Source organism: Canis lupus, chromosome 13 (assembly GCF_048164855.1).
Source record: "Canis lupus baileyi chromosome 13, mCanLup2.hap1, whole genome shotgun sequence".
Lineage (NCBI taxonomy): Eukaryota > Metazoa > Chordata > Mammalia > Carnivora > Canidae > Canis > Canis lupus.
Window position 1 is genome coordinate 25,686,440 of NC_132850.1, and position 20,414 is coordinate 25,706,853.

The 20,414-nt window shown below is 33.7% G+C and overlaps 1 protein-coding gene across 16 annotated transcripts in view; it reads left to right on the forward strand.

The window, feature by feature from the left end:
* Positions 1 to 20,414, forward strand: part of METTL25 (methyltransferase like 25) — a 130,113-nt gene that overhangs the window by 54,984 nt on the left and 54,715 nt on the right. For all 16 annotated transcript variants that reach the window (XR_012005725.1, XR_012005726.1, XR_012005723.1 and 13 more), the window contains 3 exons: positions 9,287 to 9,381; positions 12,035 to 12,064; positions 16,024 to 16,097. Coding sequence is in view for 1 of the 16 variants with exons in the window: in XM_072772928.1 (XP_072629029.1) it covers positions 9,287 to 9,381; positions 12,035 to 12,064; positions 16,024 to 16,097 (199 nt within the window). In the remaining 15 variants the exon portion in view is untranslated. The remainder of the gene's footprint in view (positions 1 to 9,286; positions 9,382 to 12,034; positions 12,065 to 16,023; positions 16,098 to 20,414) is intronic.

Sequence of the window (20,414 nt, forward strand, 5' to 3'; positions counted from 1 at the left end):
TCATTTCGAGAGAATAGAGCAATTTTTAGATACCTAGGATACCTATCAACCTATATTTTACCTATATTGTCATAAAGCGTTATAGAAATGATACCAACATGTGTTATGCAAAAAAATACGAAGCTTTAATTAATTAAACTGAGTGAACTGAAAACAGTAAACATTCTGACAGCATACAAATGTACAGTAAAAAGTGAAAGTCTTTGTTCAGCTTCACTACCCACAATGACACTCCCTTCTCATATTTCTGTCCAAATGTGTATATGTACAGATATCTTGGGTTTTTGATAAAAGGAATCAAACTGAATGTAATCATCTATTCATTCATTTATCCATTCTTTCAAAAAATATTTATTATTATGTTTATAGTGTGCCAGGTACTCTTCTGGGAGCTGAAGAGATGGAAGGAAAAAGAAAAGTTCCTGCTTGTATGTCATTTAATATAGATATAGTATATCATATGGTGATAAGTGCTGTGGAGAAAAATAAAAGTGAGTGAAAGTGAGGTAGGAGGGATAAGAGTGAGGAGGGATGCTATTTTATATATAGTAGCCAGGGAAGGCCTTTTTAAGACGACATTTACATAGACAGTTGAAAGATGAGGGAAGAAACCATGCAGTTATGTTGGAGGAAGAGTAACTTTCAGCGGGTAACTGAGGGAATAGCAGGAAAAAGCCCCAAAGCAGGAGCTTACTTGCTTTTTTTTTCAAGGAACACCAAAGAGACCATATGACTGAAACACAGTCAACAACAAAAGCACAGAAATCCTTTGGGGAGCTATAACCAGGTAAGGGATGATGGTGGTTTAGGTCAGAGGGGAAAATAAAAAGAAATGTTTAAGTTTTGGATATATTTTTAAAGTATTATCAGCAGAAATTATTGACAGCAGAGGTATGAAAAAAGCATAACTCAAAAGTTTTTGACCTAAAATAGTAGAAAGATAGAGCTATCATTTAGTGAATTGATTATAACTACAGAAAGAGTAAAATTAAAAGGGAAGTTGTTCAGTTTTGAGTAGGTTGGGTTTGACATGCCTCTTAGAAATTAAAATGCAGAAGTTGCATTATGAATTAGATAATTCTGGATTCCTGAGGACAAATCTGGGTTAAAGATAAGAAATTTATAAGTTATTAACATATAGATACTAAGTCTGAGGGAGATCACATAAGGAATAGAAATGATGAAGAAGTACAGAGAGATTGAACCCAAGGACATTCCAAAGGAGGTTGGGAAGATAAGAAAGACCAGCAAGAGGTTGTGATTTAAAAAAAAAAAAAAGAACAAAATAGTTTTGCCCCATTACTTAGCAATATATCTTGGGGCTCTTTTCATAAATTTGTTTTACACAGTACAAAGTATTCCTTGGAATGGATGTATCATATTCGATTTAGCTTCTCCTGTATTGATTAACATTAGTTTTATAATCTTCTCCTCTAACTTTTATAGTTTTTCTCTAATCCAATTACATAATTTATCTGGATTTATTTTGTGTGTATCATTCAAGAAATGGCTCTAATCTTAAATTTTTAAATGCTCTTTATTGAATAATCCATGCTTTGGCATACTGATAAAATGAAACTTTTATCATGTAATGTATTTATGAATTCTCTTCTATTCCTTTCATCTGTTAATTCCTCTGATGATACTATTCTGCCTAAATTAGTATAGTTTATTGGAACCTTTGAAATCTGGTAGAGGAAGTCCCCAAAAGTTCTTAGTTTTTCAGTTTTCCTAGCTAACCTTATGTACTTTCTCTTTCAAAGGGGTTTTACTTATTTATGTATTCTTAAAAGAGTGATACTTTCATTGCTCTATCAACTATAAGACGTACAGATACAATTTTACTCTTTTTAGAGACCAGGTTCAGGATTACTGAATGAGTTTCACAAAAGAAGAGGTTTAAGCAGAGCTTAATGATAGTAGCACAACCATTGTCTGGGATTGGCAATTCTAGATGGCATGACATTTCACTGCATACTTGGTGAATAACTCCAGATAGGAAAGTTAAACAATAAGGCATCTTTATTTCATATTTGTAGTATGGATGCAAAAAGCATAGACCATCTTTCAAGGAAGAAGATATTAATACTAAAAATGCTTATTAAATATTAGCAATTTGGAACAATTTTAATGTTTGGAGAAGAAATCTTTTATTTATCCAGACAGTTTGCTCAGAGAGAATTGAAATGTTCATCACATCAAACATTTAATAAGGCTTAAATAGAAAAATTTACTTGAGTCTTTCATTTAGAATTAAAGTATATGTAGTTTATAATGCAAATTTGTATGAAAAGTTACATAATGTTTTGTGCTTAGAAAAAAATAATTTTAAAATTATCTCATTTTCTTTATTATGTACGCATCATAATAAACACTGCTGACCAAATTAAAAGTAAAAGCTGATTTCGGTGATGCATATATCAAATCGTTTTTAAATTAGATTGTTAAGATCCATAAAACAGTCTGTTGGGATTTTAATTGGCATACATTGAATTTAGAGATCATTATGGAGAGAATCTATATCTTTAGGATGTCAGTTTCTCCTCTCTGAAATATAAATTATATCTTCATTTATTTGCTGTGGTTTCAAATATTCATATTAATCTTGCTCAGTGTTAGTTTGGTTTACTTGTCACAATTCTGTAATTTTTTTCATTCTTAATAGGAAATGTTTGTTGGGTACCTGTCACATGCTAGTCATGTTACTCTTCTAGGTACTAGGGATACAGGATTGAACAAAACAAAGCCCCTGCCTTTATCAAGCTTATATTCTAATAAGAAGGCTTCAGGCAATCGAAAAATAAATAAGTACGTAATGTCAGTTATAAACAGTAAAAGAAACTAATAAGCAGGAGAATGGAGGGTAAGGTATGTGGTGATTAAAGCAAAGATTTTCAAAACTCACTTATCTTTGTTTTTTCCTATTCCCCCCACCCCATATTTTAATCATGGTTATTGTGGTTATATTTAAGATATTCTAAAGCTCTCTATTTAGGAAGGCATAATGTAAATTGAGATTATCAACTTAGATGACAAAAATTTATATCTCTAAAGGCATAATACCTGTTTGTTTTTCCCATATGAAATCATTTCAGTCAGATTTCATTTAGGTTTAAAGAAATTTAAAAAGAAAATATTTTCCCCAAAATATAATGAGAACATGTATATGATCTTGGTTCATCTGTCTGATTTCTTTTTATTCAATTCAACAAAGTTTTGTTGGAGGCACTAGAGGATATAAGTAAGACACTGTCTGTCCCCTTAGGAAGTCTCAGGACCTGGTGAGAATTCAGAAGCAATTACAGAGAACTTTGATGCATATCCGAGAATAATATATTCCTAGCTCATAGACCTTAATCAATTAAGACTGAATTTTTGAAAAAAAAATGAATGAAAGAAGTGATAAATGATGGATGTATAAACCAAATACTGTTAAGACTAGCAGAGAGAATAAGTTTTCATAACTAAGGGATAAAGAAAAGCTTGCTAAAAGAGGTGATGTTTGGTCTTGATTGAGAAAGATGAATGAGTAGGGAAGGACGTTTTGAGAACTTTGTGGAGAAGAGGCATAAAGACAGAAACTGTGTGGCTTGTTCTGAATAAAGCAAGTCCATGTGGCTATATAACTGAGAGTGAGTTGAGGGTGAGAGTGTTGGAAACAGAAAATATGGCTGAAAAAGCAAATTAGGGCCAGATTATGAGAGCCACACATGCTATGCTGGAGTGTCAGATTATTATTCAGTGGGAGACACGATATGCTTTGTTTCATAAAAACATTTCTTGTGTATTGGTTCAATGCAAAGGAATTGCATACACTCATCTGCATTTCTGAAAGGTAGTAATTTTTGGCATTATAGTGAATAGATTGACATGGAGCTAGATCAGGGACAGAGAGACTAGTTCGAAAATAGTTACGAAAGTTCAGATCAAGAATACATTGGAAAAGAACACGAGGAGGAGAATAAACAATAAATAACCTATGTAGTAAATTAAATAGAGAATCAGGAGAAACCCCATTAAAAGGTGAGATTTTAGCAAAGATTTGGCAAAGGTAGTTGAGTTACCAAGTGAATAACTGGGGGAAAATCATTCCACACAAGGGAACAAACTGGCGTATTTGAGGAATAGCAAGAAGCCAGAGTGAAGGTAAGAAAGAATAGAAGGAGAGGAACTCAGAGAGGCAATAGCTCTGGCTAGACAATACTGAGCCTGTAGAACTGCATAGGATATTACAGGTCTAATTCTAAGTGAAATGAGAATCAGTTAGGAAGTTAACAGTAAGATGCCTTGGTATGCATCAAATAGAATAATTTGAAATGAATTTATTTACAAAGGGGCTATTTACAAAGAAATGCATTTAGGAGAATTGTGGGGTGTAGTATAGAAATCTAGGGCTTACAACAGAAAATTCCAAAGCTTTGAGGTAGGTATTTTACCAGTTGAGGGAACTAAAAATTTTACAAAAGGCTGAAACAGAGAATAACGTATGAAATGAAGACAGGTAGACATGAGCAGATCACATTAAGGAACAGAGTCTTAATTTTTTTAAGTTTTTGTTTAAATTCCAGTTAACATTACAATGTATACAGTAATTACATTACATTGTAATACATTACAGTGTATACAGGTATACAGTCTAGTGATTGAACACATAAGCCCTGTGCTCATCACAAGTGCCCTCCCTAATCCTCATCACCTATTTAACCCATCGCCCGCAATCCACCTCCATTCTGGTAACCATCAGTTTGTTCTCTATAGTTAAGAGTCTGTTTCTTGGTTTTCTATCTGAAAGCATAAGAAGGATGTGTTAAACCAGGAAATGAACGGATGAGGTTTATATTCTAAAAGATCACCTTGCAATATTGAAATTGAGGTAAAAAGGAACAAGAGTGTGTGTTGTTAGCCAATCAAGAGGCCTTCATAGCAATTTCATCATATGGTAGTTTGGGATAGTGGAAATAGAGAATATGAATGGATTTGAGGAATATTCAGGAGAAAAATAAACTGGAATTTCTAAAACAGGCTATGTATGAGGAAGTATCTGAGAAGATTCCTGAATTTTTTGATTCATGTAAATGAATAAATGTCTATGCCAGTCATGGAAATAGGAAACTTTAGGATATCTGGTTTTGTATCATTCAGTTATTTAGATTTTGGACATGTTGATTATCAAATGCCAGTGAAATACCTATTTGGAGATACTAGTTAAGCTATTGGTGATGTAGAATTAGATCTTAGAGAAGAGGTTGGAAACATAATTTAGGAATTGGATCAGGTTGAATAGTGTCTTTCATAAAGTCATGTCGACCCGGAACCTCAGAATGTGACCTCATTTAGAAATAGGGTATTTATAGATGTAATTAGTTGAGGTGAGGTCATACTAGAATAGGGTGGACCTTAATTCCAATGGTGAGTGACCTTATAAGAAGAGGGAGGATACACAGAGACACAGAGGAAAGACAGCCATGTGAAAACAGAGGCAGAAACTGGAGTGGAACAGCTACAAGCCAAGGTTGCCGGCAACCGCCAGAAGCTAAGAAGGGGCAAGGAAAGGATTCTTCCCCTGGAGCCTTCCTAGAGAGCGTGGCCTTGATTTCAGACTTCTAGCTTCCAGAACTGCAAGAGAATACCTTCCTGTTTTAAGCTACCAAATATGTGGTAATTTGTTACAGTAGCCCAAAGAAATTAATACATGGGTCGTTAGTATATATTGAGGTATAGGTAAGATATAGGTATACTAGGGAAAGTATAGAGAAGGGGTTACACACTGACTCTCACTCATAGTCCCCTCAGACTCATTTTGGGCAATTTTGACAGTTATATTATGGCCAGATTGTGTTATAGCATTAAGCCTGAGCAAATGAGATACTTGGTTACCAAACAAGTTGAAATTATTACCTATTTTATTCTATCTAGCTGCTTCATACATTTATTTACCAACTGTAAGTATTAGAGTTCGTGAATCCTTCAAAAAAGTTTAAAGGGAGATAGGATTAATTCTTATGAACATTCAGTAGACAGAAAATAACAAACTATCAGGGGGATAGGAAGAGCGTTAGGCCACAAATAAGAGAGCATGGTATCATGGAACCAGAGGGAGAGAGTATTATAAGGAAGGAGTATCGGACCCTCCTGAAAATCCACAATAAGAAAAATACCCATTAGGTTTGGTCTCATAGATCCTAGTGAGATAAACAAGAGCTATTGGAGTGACATGGTTAGATGTATCTATTTTAGAAAGATAATGTTACTCTTAATACAAAGGATGAACAAGACTAAAGGAAAGAGAAAAAAAGATTTATTAAGTAAGTATTGCATTTACCCAGTCAAGAGCTAATGAAGATTGAAAATGAAAAGGAGGTATAATTAAGAGGTTGTATATATAAGAGCTTGAGGCTTAAAGGAAAAAAATAATAGAAGATAGTTCTCAAGTTCAAACTTGCTTAATTCAGGGGATAATAATATTATTAACACAGGAAGGAAGACTAGTAGAATCTCTCCTTTTATGAGATTAATGGATTTCTAAAGCCAATAAAGAAGAAATGGGATAGAAGAAAAAAAAAACAAAAACAAGAGACTTCATCTATTCCAAAATTATCATTTAAAGATAGCATGGAAGTGAGCCTAGAGAAAAGCAGCTGATAAGGGCGGTTAGAGTTCAGTTTGACTAGATTTGAATGTATGAACACAGTTAAATAGGAGATTGATACATAACTATAGAAACAGCTAACTCTGGGACTTTGATTCAGGACATAGAAGTGAGCCTCCTGCTTCACTGCAGTCAGACTGAAGCTGGTGAAATAGATTCCAAAGATAATATTGAACCTATACGTGAAAGGCTCTGTTTGAGTTTGAGGATGTCCTGCCTCCGTATCAGTTGTTTGCACTTACTCAAAAAATGAGCAGAGCTGTGAGGCCACCATCACCTCAATCACAGAGGAAACTGATGTAGCTTCAGAAAACTTGAAGGAGATTCCACAACCACCAGATGTCCAAAGGAGGCAGGCTTTGATGGATTATTTTACATAACCCTGAACCAAGGCTGGCAATTCCTATTATCTATAAGGCCTAGAATCTTAGATGCTTTGGCTAGAGATTCAGGGAGCCATATATATCAAGTAAGACTGCCCTTCTGCCTTCATAGTTCCGTAAGGTTAGAGAGGGAGCTCCTTTATGTACAAAAAGTACTCTTCTGTAAGCTGTTTTTGTGGTGGGAAAAAGTAGCTTTGTGAGCCATTAGGAACACCATAGCTCTTCTCTACACTCATCATCTTCATCAGCACAAGTTAGTGAACATGCAATAAGACCATCTTTTTTGTTTTGTTTTGTTTGCAGTAAGACCACCCTTTACTAGCCTCCATTTTTCTAACTACAGCCCCATGTGCTCAACAGCCTTACTGTTGGCTTCCATGTTTTATCATCTGAAATCAAGAAGTACCCCAGGGTCTTATGTGTAGGACCTGCCTTCATCTTCCCTTTATTACTAGAAACCAATACGAATTCCAGAACTCTGTATTCCTCTGAGTAATTACCATCCATCTTCCCCCTACCACATACAGCTTCACCACTGTCTTTCTAGGGACTTCAGTACTATCCCATCATGCCTTTGATCTCTATTCCTGTCTACAAGGAACAAGAAGAGAATGGATGAGGGAAGATCCAAATATTTTATTAGTTAGCACCTTTTTATTCTGAATAACATAGTATAAACCTATCTCTCTAGCCCCTTACCCTTTACAATAAGATCTAGGTATTTCTCTTTTTGGTTATAGGAAGAAAAAAAACTGACTTAATTCTTTCATTTAGTAGTAATCATGTCTCAGTAAAATTGTAAAGCCTTAAAAAAAACTCAAACTGCTATTTCAAGTCATCTTGGAAATAGAAGTAGTCCAAGGGTCCACGGGACCTGGATTGGCTTCAAGGACTCCACAAGTCCTGTGCATTTGTAATTGAAATTGTTTATATAGCTTGGTGGTTAAGAGCATGGCCTCTGGAGACAAATTGCCTACCTTTAAATCCTACCCCACTATGTGGTAGATTTTGCAATTTAGGCAATTTACTTAACCTGCCTGTGCTTAGTTTCCCTAGCTAAACCATGAGAATAGCAGTGTACCTACTTCATAGAGTTGCTGTAGAGACTAAAGCTTAAATACACTTAACGGCATTTACAATAGTGCCTCATAATATACAGTGCTATATAAACACTAGTAGTATTATTATTTATATTCCTAAGGGAAGGTCTTTATCTTCCAATTAGTTATCAGTAAGGTCTATTACAAATCTTAATTTATGTACTGAGAGAAACCACTTTCACAGGCTTATGATCTGCATGAAATTTAAACTTTCACTATTTTAATCAAAAGTCATCTGATCCTTCATAACAGAGAAATTTACTTAGTGGAATTTACTTCAAAAATATTTTCTTTTAAAGCATTTTGTTTTGTTTTGTTTTAAAGGTTCTAATGCTATCTTTACTTTTAACCTAATAAAAATTTTGTATTTTTTTAATTGTCATAGCCTTGATAAAATTTAAGCTCTTATTTTTCAAGCTTCAATTTAAAAAATAAATGTGTTTTCCTTTTCAAAATACCTGTGTAATTCATACTTCTGCAGTAAGGGTTTTAGCATCAGCAAATTGCATATGCAACTCTGTAAGTGAGTTGGGCAAAAGATATGTGTGATTAAGCAGTGAATGTTGATTTTGTTGTTGTTACTTAAACCATATATGCAACTGAGCCAAATTGGATCACAATCGAAAATATTGCAGCTTTTTCATGTAATGAAGAAGGAAGAGCTTATACAGCTGTTCTTTTTCTGGAAAGTGAATATAGTGGCTGAAAAAAAATTGAGGCTTCATCATTATTAGGGATGAATTAATATTGTTCCACAGTAAATTACCAAATGTCATTTAACAAATTTTTTTTTTTAAGAAAGTCAAGTCAGCAGTAAATATCCAGTATCTCATTACTTATTTCATAAGTTGTACTGAACATGAAGAATACTTCCATTTTAAATTGCTTTTGCTAAACCTTAGAAAGATAGTTTTGGCAAATTGGTTAATATCAAACCTAAAAGCTTAAACACAAAACAGCTATTGTTGAAAATACCACTTTCATAACATTAATATGCTTTCAATTAACTGATTGGAATGAAGTGTTAAACATTACTACCTCTATGTTTAACTACTATATGACTCTCAATGACTGCTTTTCTTTCTCAATAGATTGTTTACTTTAACTGAAAAAGGAAGAATCTTAAATAATCCATATTTTTTCCCTCTCTGCAGAAAGTACCCAAGAAAAGTGGGGATTTCCAATGTGCCAGTATTTAAAGGAAGAGAGATGGTGCTGTGGTCGTAATGCCAGAATGTCAGCATGTTTGGTATGATTATATTTCTTTCTGGACTAAGGGCTTTATCCAGATGTTGCAAAATTTATTATTGTTGGCTAATATCATGAATTAAATGCCAAGTTTTACAGAGCATCATTATTAATGCTTTTGTGCATTGCAAATTTTGAGAAAAAAATGACTTGCCCTTCCAACATTATCTACTACTTTACACACATTGTGGTAACAATTTATAGTTGTACTTTTTATATATAATTTTTATATATAATTACTTTAATTTTCATATAAAATGTATCAACTACCAAGTATTAAATACAGAATCAGTTCATTGCTTTTATTCATAGTTCCGTGGTGTGTTTATGTGTGTTTGTAGTAGATCATTTGGTCTCTTAATTTCTTACAAAATGGGAAAAAAATTAATAAGCCACCTACGATATGAAGTAGCTGTCTAATTAAATAAAACCTTTAATGTGCCTGATTTGGCTAGTGTCCTTAAACCTAGATAACTTTAGCCTGTGATATTCTCTGTTCATGGTGCTATGTTAGTTTACAAAGGATAGATGCAAGTTAAAAAGTGTAAGTTATTTTTTTGTTAGAAATTTATAAATATATTGATTAAATAATGTGTTTAATGTTCAAGCCCAAGATAAATTAATTATCCTATGGCCGTTATTTCTATGCCAGTTACACAGCAATATAAAAAATAGTATACCAGTGTTCTAGGTCATGTATCCTAGAATTATTTTAGAAATCAGTTTATGCTCAAATAATTTTTGTAAATCTTCTTAAATTGCTTTTCTTGGAAATTGTCTTGTTCTTTCATTATATCCGTTAGTGATATATGTTCAGGGTCATGTTCGAATGGACAGGTAATTCTTGGAATGACTTGGTCCTAAGAATGCTGGCAGCCAGGGTTATACCATCCAGACTAGAAATTAAAGAATCTGACTAGCCTGAGAAAAAAGACCTAATGATGATTTGGCATCAGAGATTCTAAAATAAAGCAGGACCAAAAAAATAAAAAAATAAAATAAAATAAAATAAAATAAAATAAAATAAAATAAAATAAAGCAGGACCTTTATAATGAAGCCCACAATTAACAGTCCTCACTCATAAGCACATTATTTCTAATCAGTTTTATGATATTCTCATTTTAATTAACAGCAAACAGCCAAGAATCACTAGATGTCTCTTAAAGAAGGTCTCATGTGAAAGAACAAAGGTCAGATAAACAGAAGGAAAGAAACTTGGAGAAAATGGAGACTGTACAAAATAAACTAAAGTAAAATAACTATTAATATCTTAGATAAAAGGATATACTGCATTCACAAAACAAAAATATTTGCTATAAAAATAAACATTCAAAGAAGCAAAAAAGCATTTTTGAAAAATAAATTTCAGAATATAGAATGTATAGACCACACACTGCACTTAACAACTTTTCCTGACCAACGTCACCTTCCTATGGAATACCCCTCTCCTTGGCTCCATCCCAGTCCCTGGCTACTTTGGCTTTTTTATTGGATGCCGAGGAACATTTTTTTGGTACATATTTTTATTGTCTTTTGCTCCATAACTGACCTTTTCCACCAATAAGGCCTCAGGGGTTAAAAAGAGAAAAAGAGACCTTTCTGGTGACACTTTTGAGATAAATTGTTAATGGTACTAACCAGAGATAAGATTTTAATTAGATTAGCACAATCTTGTCAACATACTTTAACTCTGATAAAACTGCAAAATATTTCAGATTAGTATGAAAGGAACACTTGGTTTATTTTCTTCATTATCTTTATTTATTGGCCAAGAAAAATACTGATGTTTATAAGAAACTTTTTATCACCTACCTGGTTATCTTTTATTATGTCATCATAATTTATCATTTGTATTTCTCAAATCCCTTATCAGTAACACATACTAAAAGTAGTCTCGTGTTGACTACTTTTAACGAGTTATACTTATCTAAAAGCAGATACTTTTATTAACACCAATTTGTTAAAAATTCTTGTTTCTTTGTTCAATTCAGCCTTTTAGCAAAAGCCATAACACAAAAATCTAATCTGAAATGAGCACAAACAGTACCATAAATGAAAATCAATGTTTTCTTCAATAATAAACTTATTCTGGGCTTGTTGCTGTTTAATTTAATATGAAAATTATGTAATAACTTTCTCTTATATTCATACATCTGTGGTTCTAGATGATCAGTGAAAGTATGCCTCAAGTCAATGGAAAAATTGCAATTTTTTTCTTCAAACAATTTCTGTGAAGCAACTTTCTATACAGTGAACTCATTTTTCCACTAAATCTTCATGGTGTGAGGGCAGGAAAAGCTAATTAGGGTTCAAAGAACAAGTTTCTACTTCCTGCCCACTTGCTAACTAGCTATACAACTTGCGGCAAGTTACTTTACCTTGTCATTGAGCTTGTGCAGCTGCAAAAATTGTACTTACATAGGATAATCTGTAAATTATCTTTAGTTTTAGGAGTATATGATTTCAGCTATATCTAACAAGTAAACCAGTTAACATTCCTTAATGATAGTAATACTTTTAAATGTTTAAACTTAGATGTTATCACTTAATTAATACTTTACATGTCTCTTTTATAAGCTCTTATACAGTGTGTTTATAAGTCTTATAAGGTAAGACTAAATACATGAGTAGTCTCTTATTTTTTTCTCCAAAGGCTTTGGAACGGGTTGCAGTTGGCCAAGGGGTAAGTAGGAATGTTTACTCTAATGTAGCAGATGGACAGGATAGTTTAAGTATTCTTCATACTTGACCTGCTGATGAACTTAAAATCTGATGGCTTTTAATAAATAACATCTCTTCTTTCACCTCTTCATATTCAAATTAATACATTTTCTATAAGTTTACTTTAAAAGTGAAGTGAACTTTCAGAAAGAGTAAATTGAATCTTTAAGCAAACTTCTACATTGTATTCTTGTACTAATGTCTCATTTCTTTATAATATACGAAACAGTCTGTAAATATTTCTAAAAACTGCTATTGCTGTTAGGTTCTTATGATGGGCTTAGTTCAAGCAAAGATAAACGAGGTATAACATTCAGTTTATTTATTTTTTTACCTATAGTCCAAAACATATATTTTGTTATTGTTGTTGTACTTAACTTTTTTCCTTATTTACTTGATTAGTCATTAGTTGAAATAGCCATATGGGGTTGAACATATAAACAAGTTAAATATACCCCCCAAATATCCATATAATTGTCTTATTCTCTACCTTATGATTCATGACACATATTAGGAATTTGTAAAAAAAAAAATTTGAATTCTTTTCAAGCTTTTCATAAGATTTTTCTCATTAGATCGAAATTTTAGAAATCTCTTTTTTGCTTTTTTTCAAGGAATATTAGTATGTCAATTTGAATTTTTAAAAATAATAATAATTTGAAAATGATAATAACAAATATCGTTTACTGAGTTTTTACTCTGGGCCAGGCATAATGCTTAGAACTTTTTTTAAAAAATGTACTCATTGTACCTATCTAAAAGTTGATAAAAACTGATCTTTTAAAGATATTAGAGCATATTTACTCTCAAACTCCTAGTTTGCAGTTAACAGCTATATTGCATATCAACCTAATGGTTTCCTAGAGATATGGAAGAGGAAAGAGCCTTTATCATAATAATGTTCCTTTGCATTTTTGTGGTGTTTTTCAATTTCCCAAGTGCTTACTAATGTTTATAGTCAATCTTATAAGTTGGGTATTATCCCAAACTTACATGAGAACGTGATACACAGCAGAAGTTTAATAGTACATTCTAGCTCCCTTAATTGCAGAGTACTGATGTCCAGCTTAGTGCCCTCTCTGCTGGACCTATAAAATGCATGCCTGAGGTAATATTCTTTAAGGGTGTGCTCTTTTTGCTCCCTCCCATTTAAAATGCATTAAAATGTTAAGCTGATTTATCACTTGTATAAGAAAGAAAGTAACTCTGAGCCACATCCAGTTTATTCTTGGAATAGTCAGACACATAGTACCGGGGAGATGTTGATTCCCTTCCCACTTGCCCCCAGTCTGTATTTACTAGGATGGATAGTTCTAGTTATTCTAGGAATGCACATTTGAAGGCACTTCATAACTCTTTTCCATTTCTCTTAGGAAACAGCTGTAAAGTTCTCATTTACTCAAGATAACTTGGGAATGATGATTTATTCTATCCTGTTATTTCTGTATGCATTTCTGTATGATCTCTTGTTTAAATGCATTTCTTGGGGTTTTTTTGTCATCTTCAACAGTTTTTAATAATAATATAAATATACATTTATTTCTAAATTATCCTGATACCATTTATATAATTTTTCTCAAAGGCAAAAACTCTTATTTTTAAGAGTTTTTTGGTTTTTGTTTTTAGAAAGAGAGAAAAAAAAAGAGAGTGGAGGGAAGGAGAGAGGGAGAGAAAGAATCCTTAAGCAGATTCCCCACTGAGCATGGAGCCCGAACTGACAACGGGGTTCAATCTCAGGACTCTGAGATCATGACTTGAGCTAAAGTTAAGAGTCAGCCCTTTATCTGACTGAGCCACCCAGGCACCACATATTTTTAAGAGTTTTTTTTTTTCCCTAAATGGAAGTACATAATAAAAACTAATGATACCTCATCCCTGCCCACGTATCCTAGAGGCAAAATAGCATCATGGCTTGGTACAGAGACATCAGAGCTAGGCTTCTTCAGTGCAAATACTGGCTCAACTATTTTTAGGATTTCATATAAAATTAAACTTCCTACTTATTTTATAGCTAACCAAATAAAAAGTTAAAAACTTTGTTAGCCATTTATAAAAATAATACTAATATTTTACTTCATATAATAATATATTTCCCAGAATGCCTTGAATTTCAGTAGGACAATAAGTGTTAATATGTGAAAGGAGATTTCAGAATTTTTGTGAGAGAACGGAAGGGATTTGGGGAGAAGTGAGGGACAGATGATAGAGATTTTTGATACTGCAAAAAAGAATTACTCAAGATGAGAAAATGCTAAATGAAAAATATATCCAGATATGGGAAATTTGGAATGAAATGTTTTTGAGCAGTCTTCTAGAAAGAAAATTTAGAAATCAGAGTTTGTCTTAAGTCAAGGAGTTGTATTTAGAAAGAGATTTTATATAAAAGTGTTTCTTTTGAAGGTTATAAATTTACTGTGAGTACTCAAGTATGTACGTATGTCTGTTTCTAGTGCATTATTTTAGGAGCCAGATTGGGGTCTTTGGTATTCCTAAGATCATTTCCAACTAGAATCACCCTTCTTGGTATTTCTTCCATCTAGAAAGGATATCACATGTGTTCTTTCCAAGTGTTCTGTCAAGATCCTGCAAGTCAGATGTTGTCCAGTGACTTAAGACAATGCCATTAGGTGAAGACCCAAGAAATAATGGTTGGCCCTCAAGTCCCAACATGTGTTTTTGTGTAGTTTCAGCATCAGGGACCCCCATAGTGTAGGAACTTGAGGTCAGATGAGGAGAGGAGCAGTAGTTAAGTTTTCTGTCTGAGCACACAGGCAAGATTTTGTTTTGTGCTAAACTCCATCTGAATCCAAATATATTTCAGTTAAAAACAGATGAAAATAACAATTCTGTGCTCTGAAGGAGAATAGAAGTTACAAAAGGATAGCTCAATATATCCAGTCTACTGAACTCTGTCTTTAAAACTTTACCAGTCATTGCGGTTTTGAGTTTTCACCTTATTAGACTTCTCAGAACTACTCAGTGTTGTTGGCCTCCCTCCACTCTGGCTCATTTTTTTCTTCTTCTTCTTCTTCTTCTTCTTCTTCTTCTTCTTCTTCTTTTTTTTTTTTTTTCATAATAACTTTGGAGCAGGGATGTTGCTGATAATATTTTGTATTTCATGTTGGATTTATTTATACTCTCAATATTAAGAGGTCTTTGAGGATATGGGTAGAGTCTGGGTGATTTTTATAGTTTCTTAGTTTGAGTACCACTTCCATTTTTTTAGTGAAGTGTTTTCTTTTATGTATAGTACCTTTTTTTACCTTCTACTTCTTTGAAATTATCATTTTTTCACTGGAGCCTCTCTCCAGCCATACCTTCTTTCCTTTGGAAAACCATCATGGACACCTGATCCTATGTTCTTTCCAAAGGACAAAAAACATGCCCTTTTCAACTCTACAGTAGCCAACGCCATGATCCTTCAGACTAAAGACATATTTTTAGAATGTCCTGGTTAGAATAGAACCTTCTCTTTCCAGGTTTGAATCTTAAGTGATATTATTTCTGTTCACTGTCAGAAACAAATCCATGTTCTCTTCTCTTTCGCATGTATTACACCTGACTGCTCTCTTATAGGCTCCAAAGCTGATTTGGCTGGTCATGAAAGTTTATTTCTACATTTTTAACTGAACAGCACTCTTTTTGGGACATTAGCTCATTTTTCTTTGATTTTGCATTTTTGTCCTCATTCATTACCATTTCTTTTATAGTTTCTTCTATTTTGATGCAGAATTACTTTCTGAGTATTGGCCTCAGGGTAACAATTGAACTTAGTATGGAAAAATTTTTAAAGTGCCCTCTATGTTTTGTAACAAAGTCAGGTTTCTAACATTCACTGATGGGCCTGACTCTCTAGTATTGATTCAATTTGTGTTTTTTATTTTTATTTTTTGTGCTCATATATATATACATTTTTTTCAGCTGTCTACTCAATCACTCTTCTATCGAGCCGTCCTTCAGGATATTATTAAAGAATGTTATGGCATCACCAAATGGTATGAGAATTTTATTTTAATAAAATTAAAGTGAAGTGACTTTTAGCCCAGGTGAATTTATTCAGGAACATTGTTACTGGTAGAAAAAGCTTTGAAATTGAGCATAATATCAGTAGTAACAAAGAAGTATGCAGCAACTGTATCTTAGATTAATCATTATTAAACTGAGGGCTCTAATGATCCTTTTTGTCCTGAAGAGTTAATGTAACTAACTCTGGTCTGTGTCGATTGTAATTCAGAATTTGAGAAGTACTAAAAGGTTACATATAAGTAATTCAGTAAATATAATACTATCATATGAGCAAGAGTTGTATTTGAAATGTTTCACAACCAGTACAGTCTAAACACTTAACTAATGAGCACAGAAATCGATCATAAACAATTGTGACCATTGTGATGCTGGTAAAATAGTAGCCCTGCCTGTTTTCTTTGTTTTCGTTTTCTTCCAAATAATTAATTGTTCAGACAGGCAGGGATAGGAGAATTTGTTCATAATATTGGTTCAGTAACTGCTGTAATCAAGCATACATTTGCAATTCTGGCAAGTTTTATGAATACCTTTTGCTAATTATAATTTTAGGATTCTGATAACCATTTGGTTGTAATAGGATTATTCTTCAAGTTAAAATAGGACAATTTTAAAGTTCTCAAAAATGAATCCACACTTATTAACTGAGATAGAAACTATTTTGAGTAGTTGTTATTTCTCTGTAAGAGAGAAAATAACCTTTTTTTTTTTTTTTACTGATAGAAATTATGACATATAAATACCACATATACCATTGGTTTAAACTATCATTTCTGTTTCAGTAACTCCCAAATCAATTGCAGACTCCATGCTCTTCTCCATATGTTTACCAATCTTCAAAATTGTCTATAAGTGAATTTCTCATGCTTTTCTGAAAACTAGCTCCCTCTCTTGAGTTCACCACAAGCTACTAACCTTGTTGAAAAAAGTCACATAATTTTGCAAATTTATGTTCATTCAAATATTGACTGCCTGCCCCTTTTGAGACTTCATCTCTTTATAAAGTTTTTAATTCTCCTAATGACAGCTTAAAATCATCTCCATTCTTTTCTGAATCTTTCTTCTTGCTTAAATTAAACACTCTCCAGCCCTCCATGTTCCTGCCTTCTTTTACTACTCAGAAGGTAGATATATTATAAGACTTCTTTCATTCCACAGCCTGATTGACCTTTCAGCCACATTTGACCATGTAGGTAATTATTTTCACTCCAAACTCTCTTCCTCCTTATATTCCATTAAGTTGCATTCTGAGTTCCTTTTTCCTACTATGCACAGTCATGTACTTACTGAAAGGTTCTTCTTCTTACTTATCTCCTGCATATGGGTAGATATTCTCTAACATTTTTATACTCAGCTCCTGTCTCTTAATATTTCCTCTTTCTCTTATGAATTGCTCTCACAACTAATATCTTGAATCAGGTGTCCATTCCCTCTACTTTCACTTAAGTAACTTACATCAAATTTAGTATATGCAAAAACTAAAATTAACTTCCCATTAATTGTAGTCTTCTTTCTTTCTTCTCTTGACTTCTTTTTTAATATGTAGAAATGCCAGGGCCATTATCAAGCTTTAGAAATCTTAGTCATATTTAATCTTATTCTTCTCCATTGTCAGGCCACATATTCTTATTAGTTGCCAAGACTTACACATTGTTATTTTTTTCAGTCCAGCAATTAATTTATTGTATGACAGGCAGCTTGTTAGGTTCTGGATGCATAGGATATACTGTCCACACAGAAATATTTTGTATTCTAGTCGGGATACCATGTGCAAAAGAAAAAGACAGTGATAGAAACCCAATTCCAGTAACAGCAGACTAGATAATTAGAACCAACTCTCCTTCTGAGAAAAGTGAAAAACATGAAAGGGGTGGGTGTAGGTGTGTGGACACGTGTGTGTATTTGTTTTTAGTTGGTTTAAGAACATCAGACACCTATCAAGAAAGTTAAGAATTACAGGGCAGGGAGTGATTTCACCAAGATGACAACATAGGTTGTTCCTGACTTTGCTCACAAAAACAACTAACAGCTGTTCAAAAACAATACACCACTAAAAGAATCCTAGAAAATGGGGATAAAGCTGAAGCACCTACCTGTACCTCAGAGGCCAAACAGACTACATCAGAAGGGCAAGAAAAACAGCTACATGTTGACCACATTGCTTCTCCTTCAGGCCAGTTCAGCAGCACGGGAAGTGGTCACCCCTGAGCCTCTGGTTCCTCCAGTGGGCAAAGAACCTAGGGGGTACAGCCAGCCCCCAACCAGCATTGGGGATTACTTTATGAAAGTCCATACTCTAATCTTGCCCCACAGGTATTGCAGGGAAGTCTGTGGGGCTCAACCACTGAGGATCTGACTGATAAGGAGAAGGGGGAAGGGGCTTGCAGTAATCAGCACATCGATATTGGCAGACTAAGTTCATACCTGTAGTGCCCAAGTAATAATCCCAACTGGTGGATTTGCTCGTCTGCTGCATAGCCCATTCAACAGCCCTACTTATTTATAGTGGGACTTGAACAGAAAGCACACCTATATCATCCTTTATCTGCAGAACAAAACCAGTGACATCACCTGACCATGTGCAGTTCAGTGCACACTCTGACCTTATTTGGGTCCCCAAACAATGAGCTATACAGGCCTTGGGTATCCTGCTTCCCTGCCAGAGCAAAGAAGTTAGTTCATAGCCCCATATACTACTGAATATAGGACCCAGTACTAAACATCTGGTAAGCATGACTAGAGAATTCAGGCAGTCATGGAACTAGTTCTATAGCTGCCTTCAAGTAAAGAACCAAGCCAACATTCCTATCCAACTATTCTCAAACAGAGGCACACTCCCCATCCCCATCTTTAGAGCTTAAACAGTTGTCTCACCCCAAAATAGACCATAATGGCAGTCCTTGCTACCTGTGGATGTTACCAGTAGACAGATCCAGAAACCCAAATTGAGCTAACTGGTAAAGAACTGTCTCTATCAAAGAAAACCTGTGAAGTTTGGTAGAGGAGCCCAGTTACTTCAGTGCTCAGATACCAACATAAGAAATCAAGGATCATGAAAAATCAGATAAATATACCACCAAAGGAAACTAATAAAGTTCTAATAACTGACTTTAAAGAAATGGAAATCTAGGATCAACAAATAATTCAGAGTAATCCTCTTAAGGAAATTTAGTCTACTACAAGAAAACACAAGTAAAACTTGGAAAACAGTATATGAGAAAAATGAGAATTTTGACAAGGAAAAAGCAGCCATCAAAAAAAAAAAAAATCCTACAGTTGTAAAGTATAGTTGACCTTTGAACAGCATTGGTTTGAACTGTACAAATTCACTTATACACAGATTTTTTTTATCAGATACAGAACAGTACTGTAAATGTGTTTTCCTTATGATTTTCTTAATATTTTTTCTCTAGCTTACTTTATTGTAAAAATAGAGGATAAAATACACTTAAATATAAAATATACTTTAATCAACTGTTTTTGAGTAAGGCTTCAGTCAACAGTAGGCTACTAGTAGTTAAGTTTTGGGAGAATCAAAAGTTATACACGGATTTTCAACTCTGTGGGATGTTAATGCTCTTTAACCTCATGGAGTTCAAGGGTCTACTGTACAGTAATTGAACTGAATAATTCCGTAGAGAGTTTCAAAAGTAGACTCATCCATACAGTAGGAAGAATCTGTGACCTAGAGGATAAGACGTTAGAAATTACCCAATCAGAGAAGGACAAAGTGAGGAATGAAGAAAGCCTATGGCAAAATGGAACACAATGAAAAGAAACAATGTTAATATTATAAGAATTCCAGAACAAAAAGTGTATTTAAGGCAACAGTGGCTGAAAACTTCTCAAACCTAGTCAAAGAAAAGGACATGCTCCTCCGTGAAATCCAAAAGAGCTCATATAGGTTGAACACAGATAGCACTACAGCAAAACATGTGATTAAGTTGTCAAAAGTCAAGGACAAAGAATTTTAAGAGCAACAAAAGTAGAGAGGAGTTACATAGAAGTTATAGCCTCCCATAAGATTTCTCAGCAGAAACTTCAGGCCTGAAGAGAATGGAATGACATATTGCAAATATTGAAAGACAATAACTGTCAAACAAAAGTTCTATACCTGGCAGAGCTGTTCATTAGAAACAAAGAAGGCATAAAGTCTTTTCTAAACAAAAGCTGAAGGAGTTCTTTGCTACTAGACCTGCCTCCTAAGAAATGCTAAATAAGAGTTCTTTGAATGGAAGTATAGAAAAGCTAAATCATAAAAATATAGCAGAACTCTCACTGATAATGAT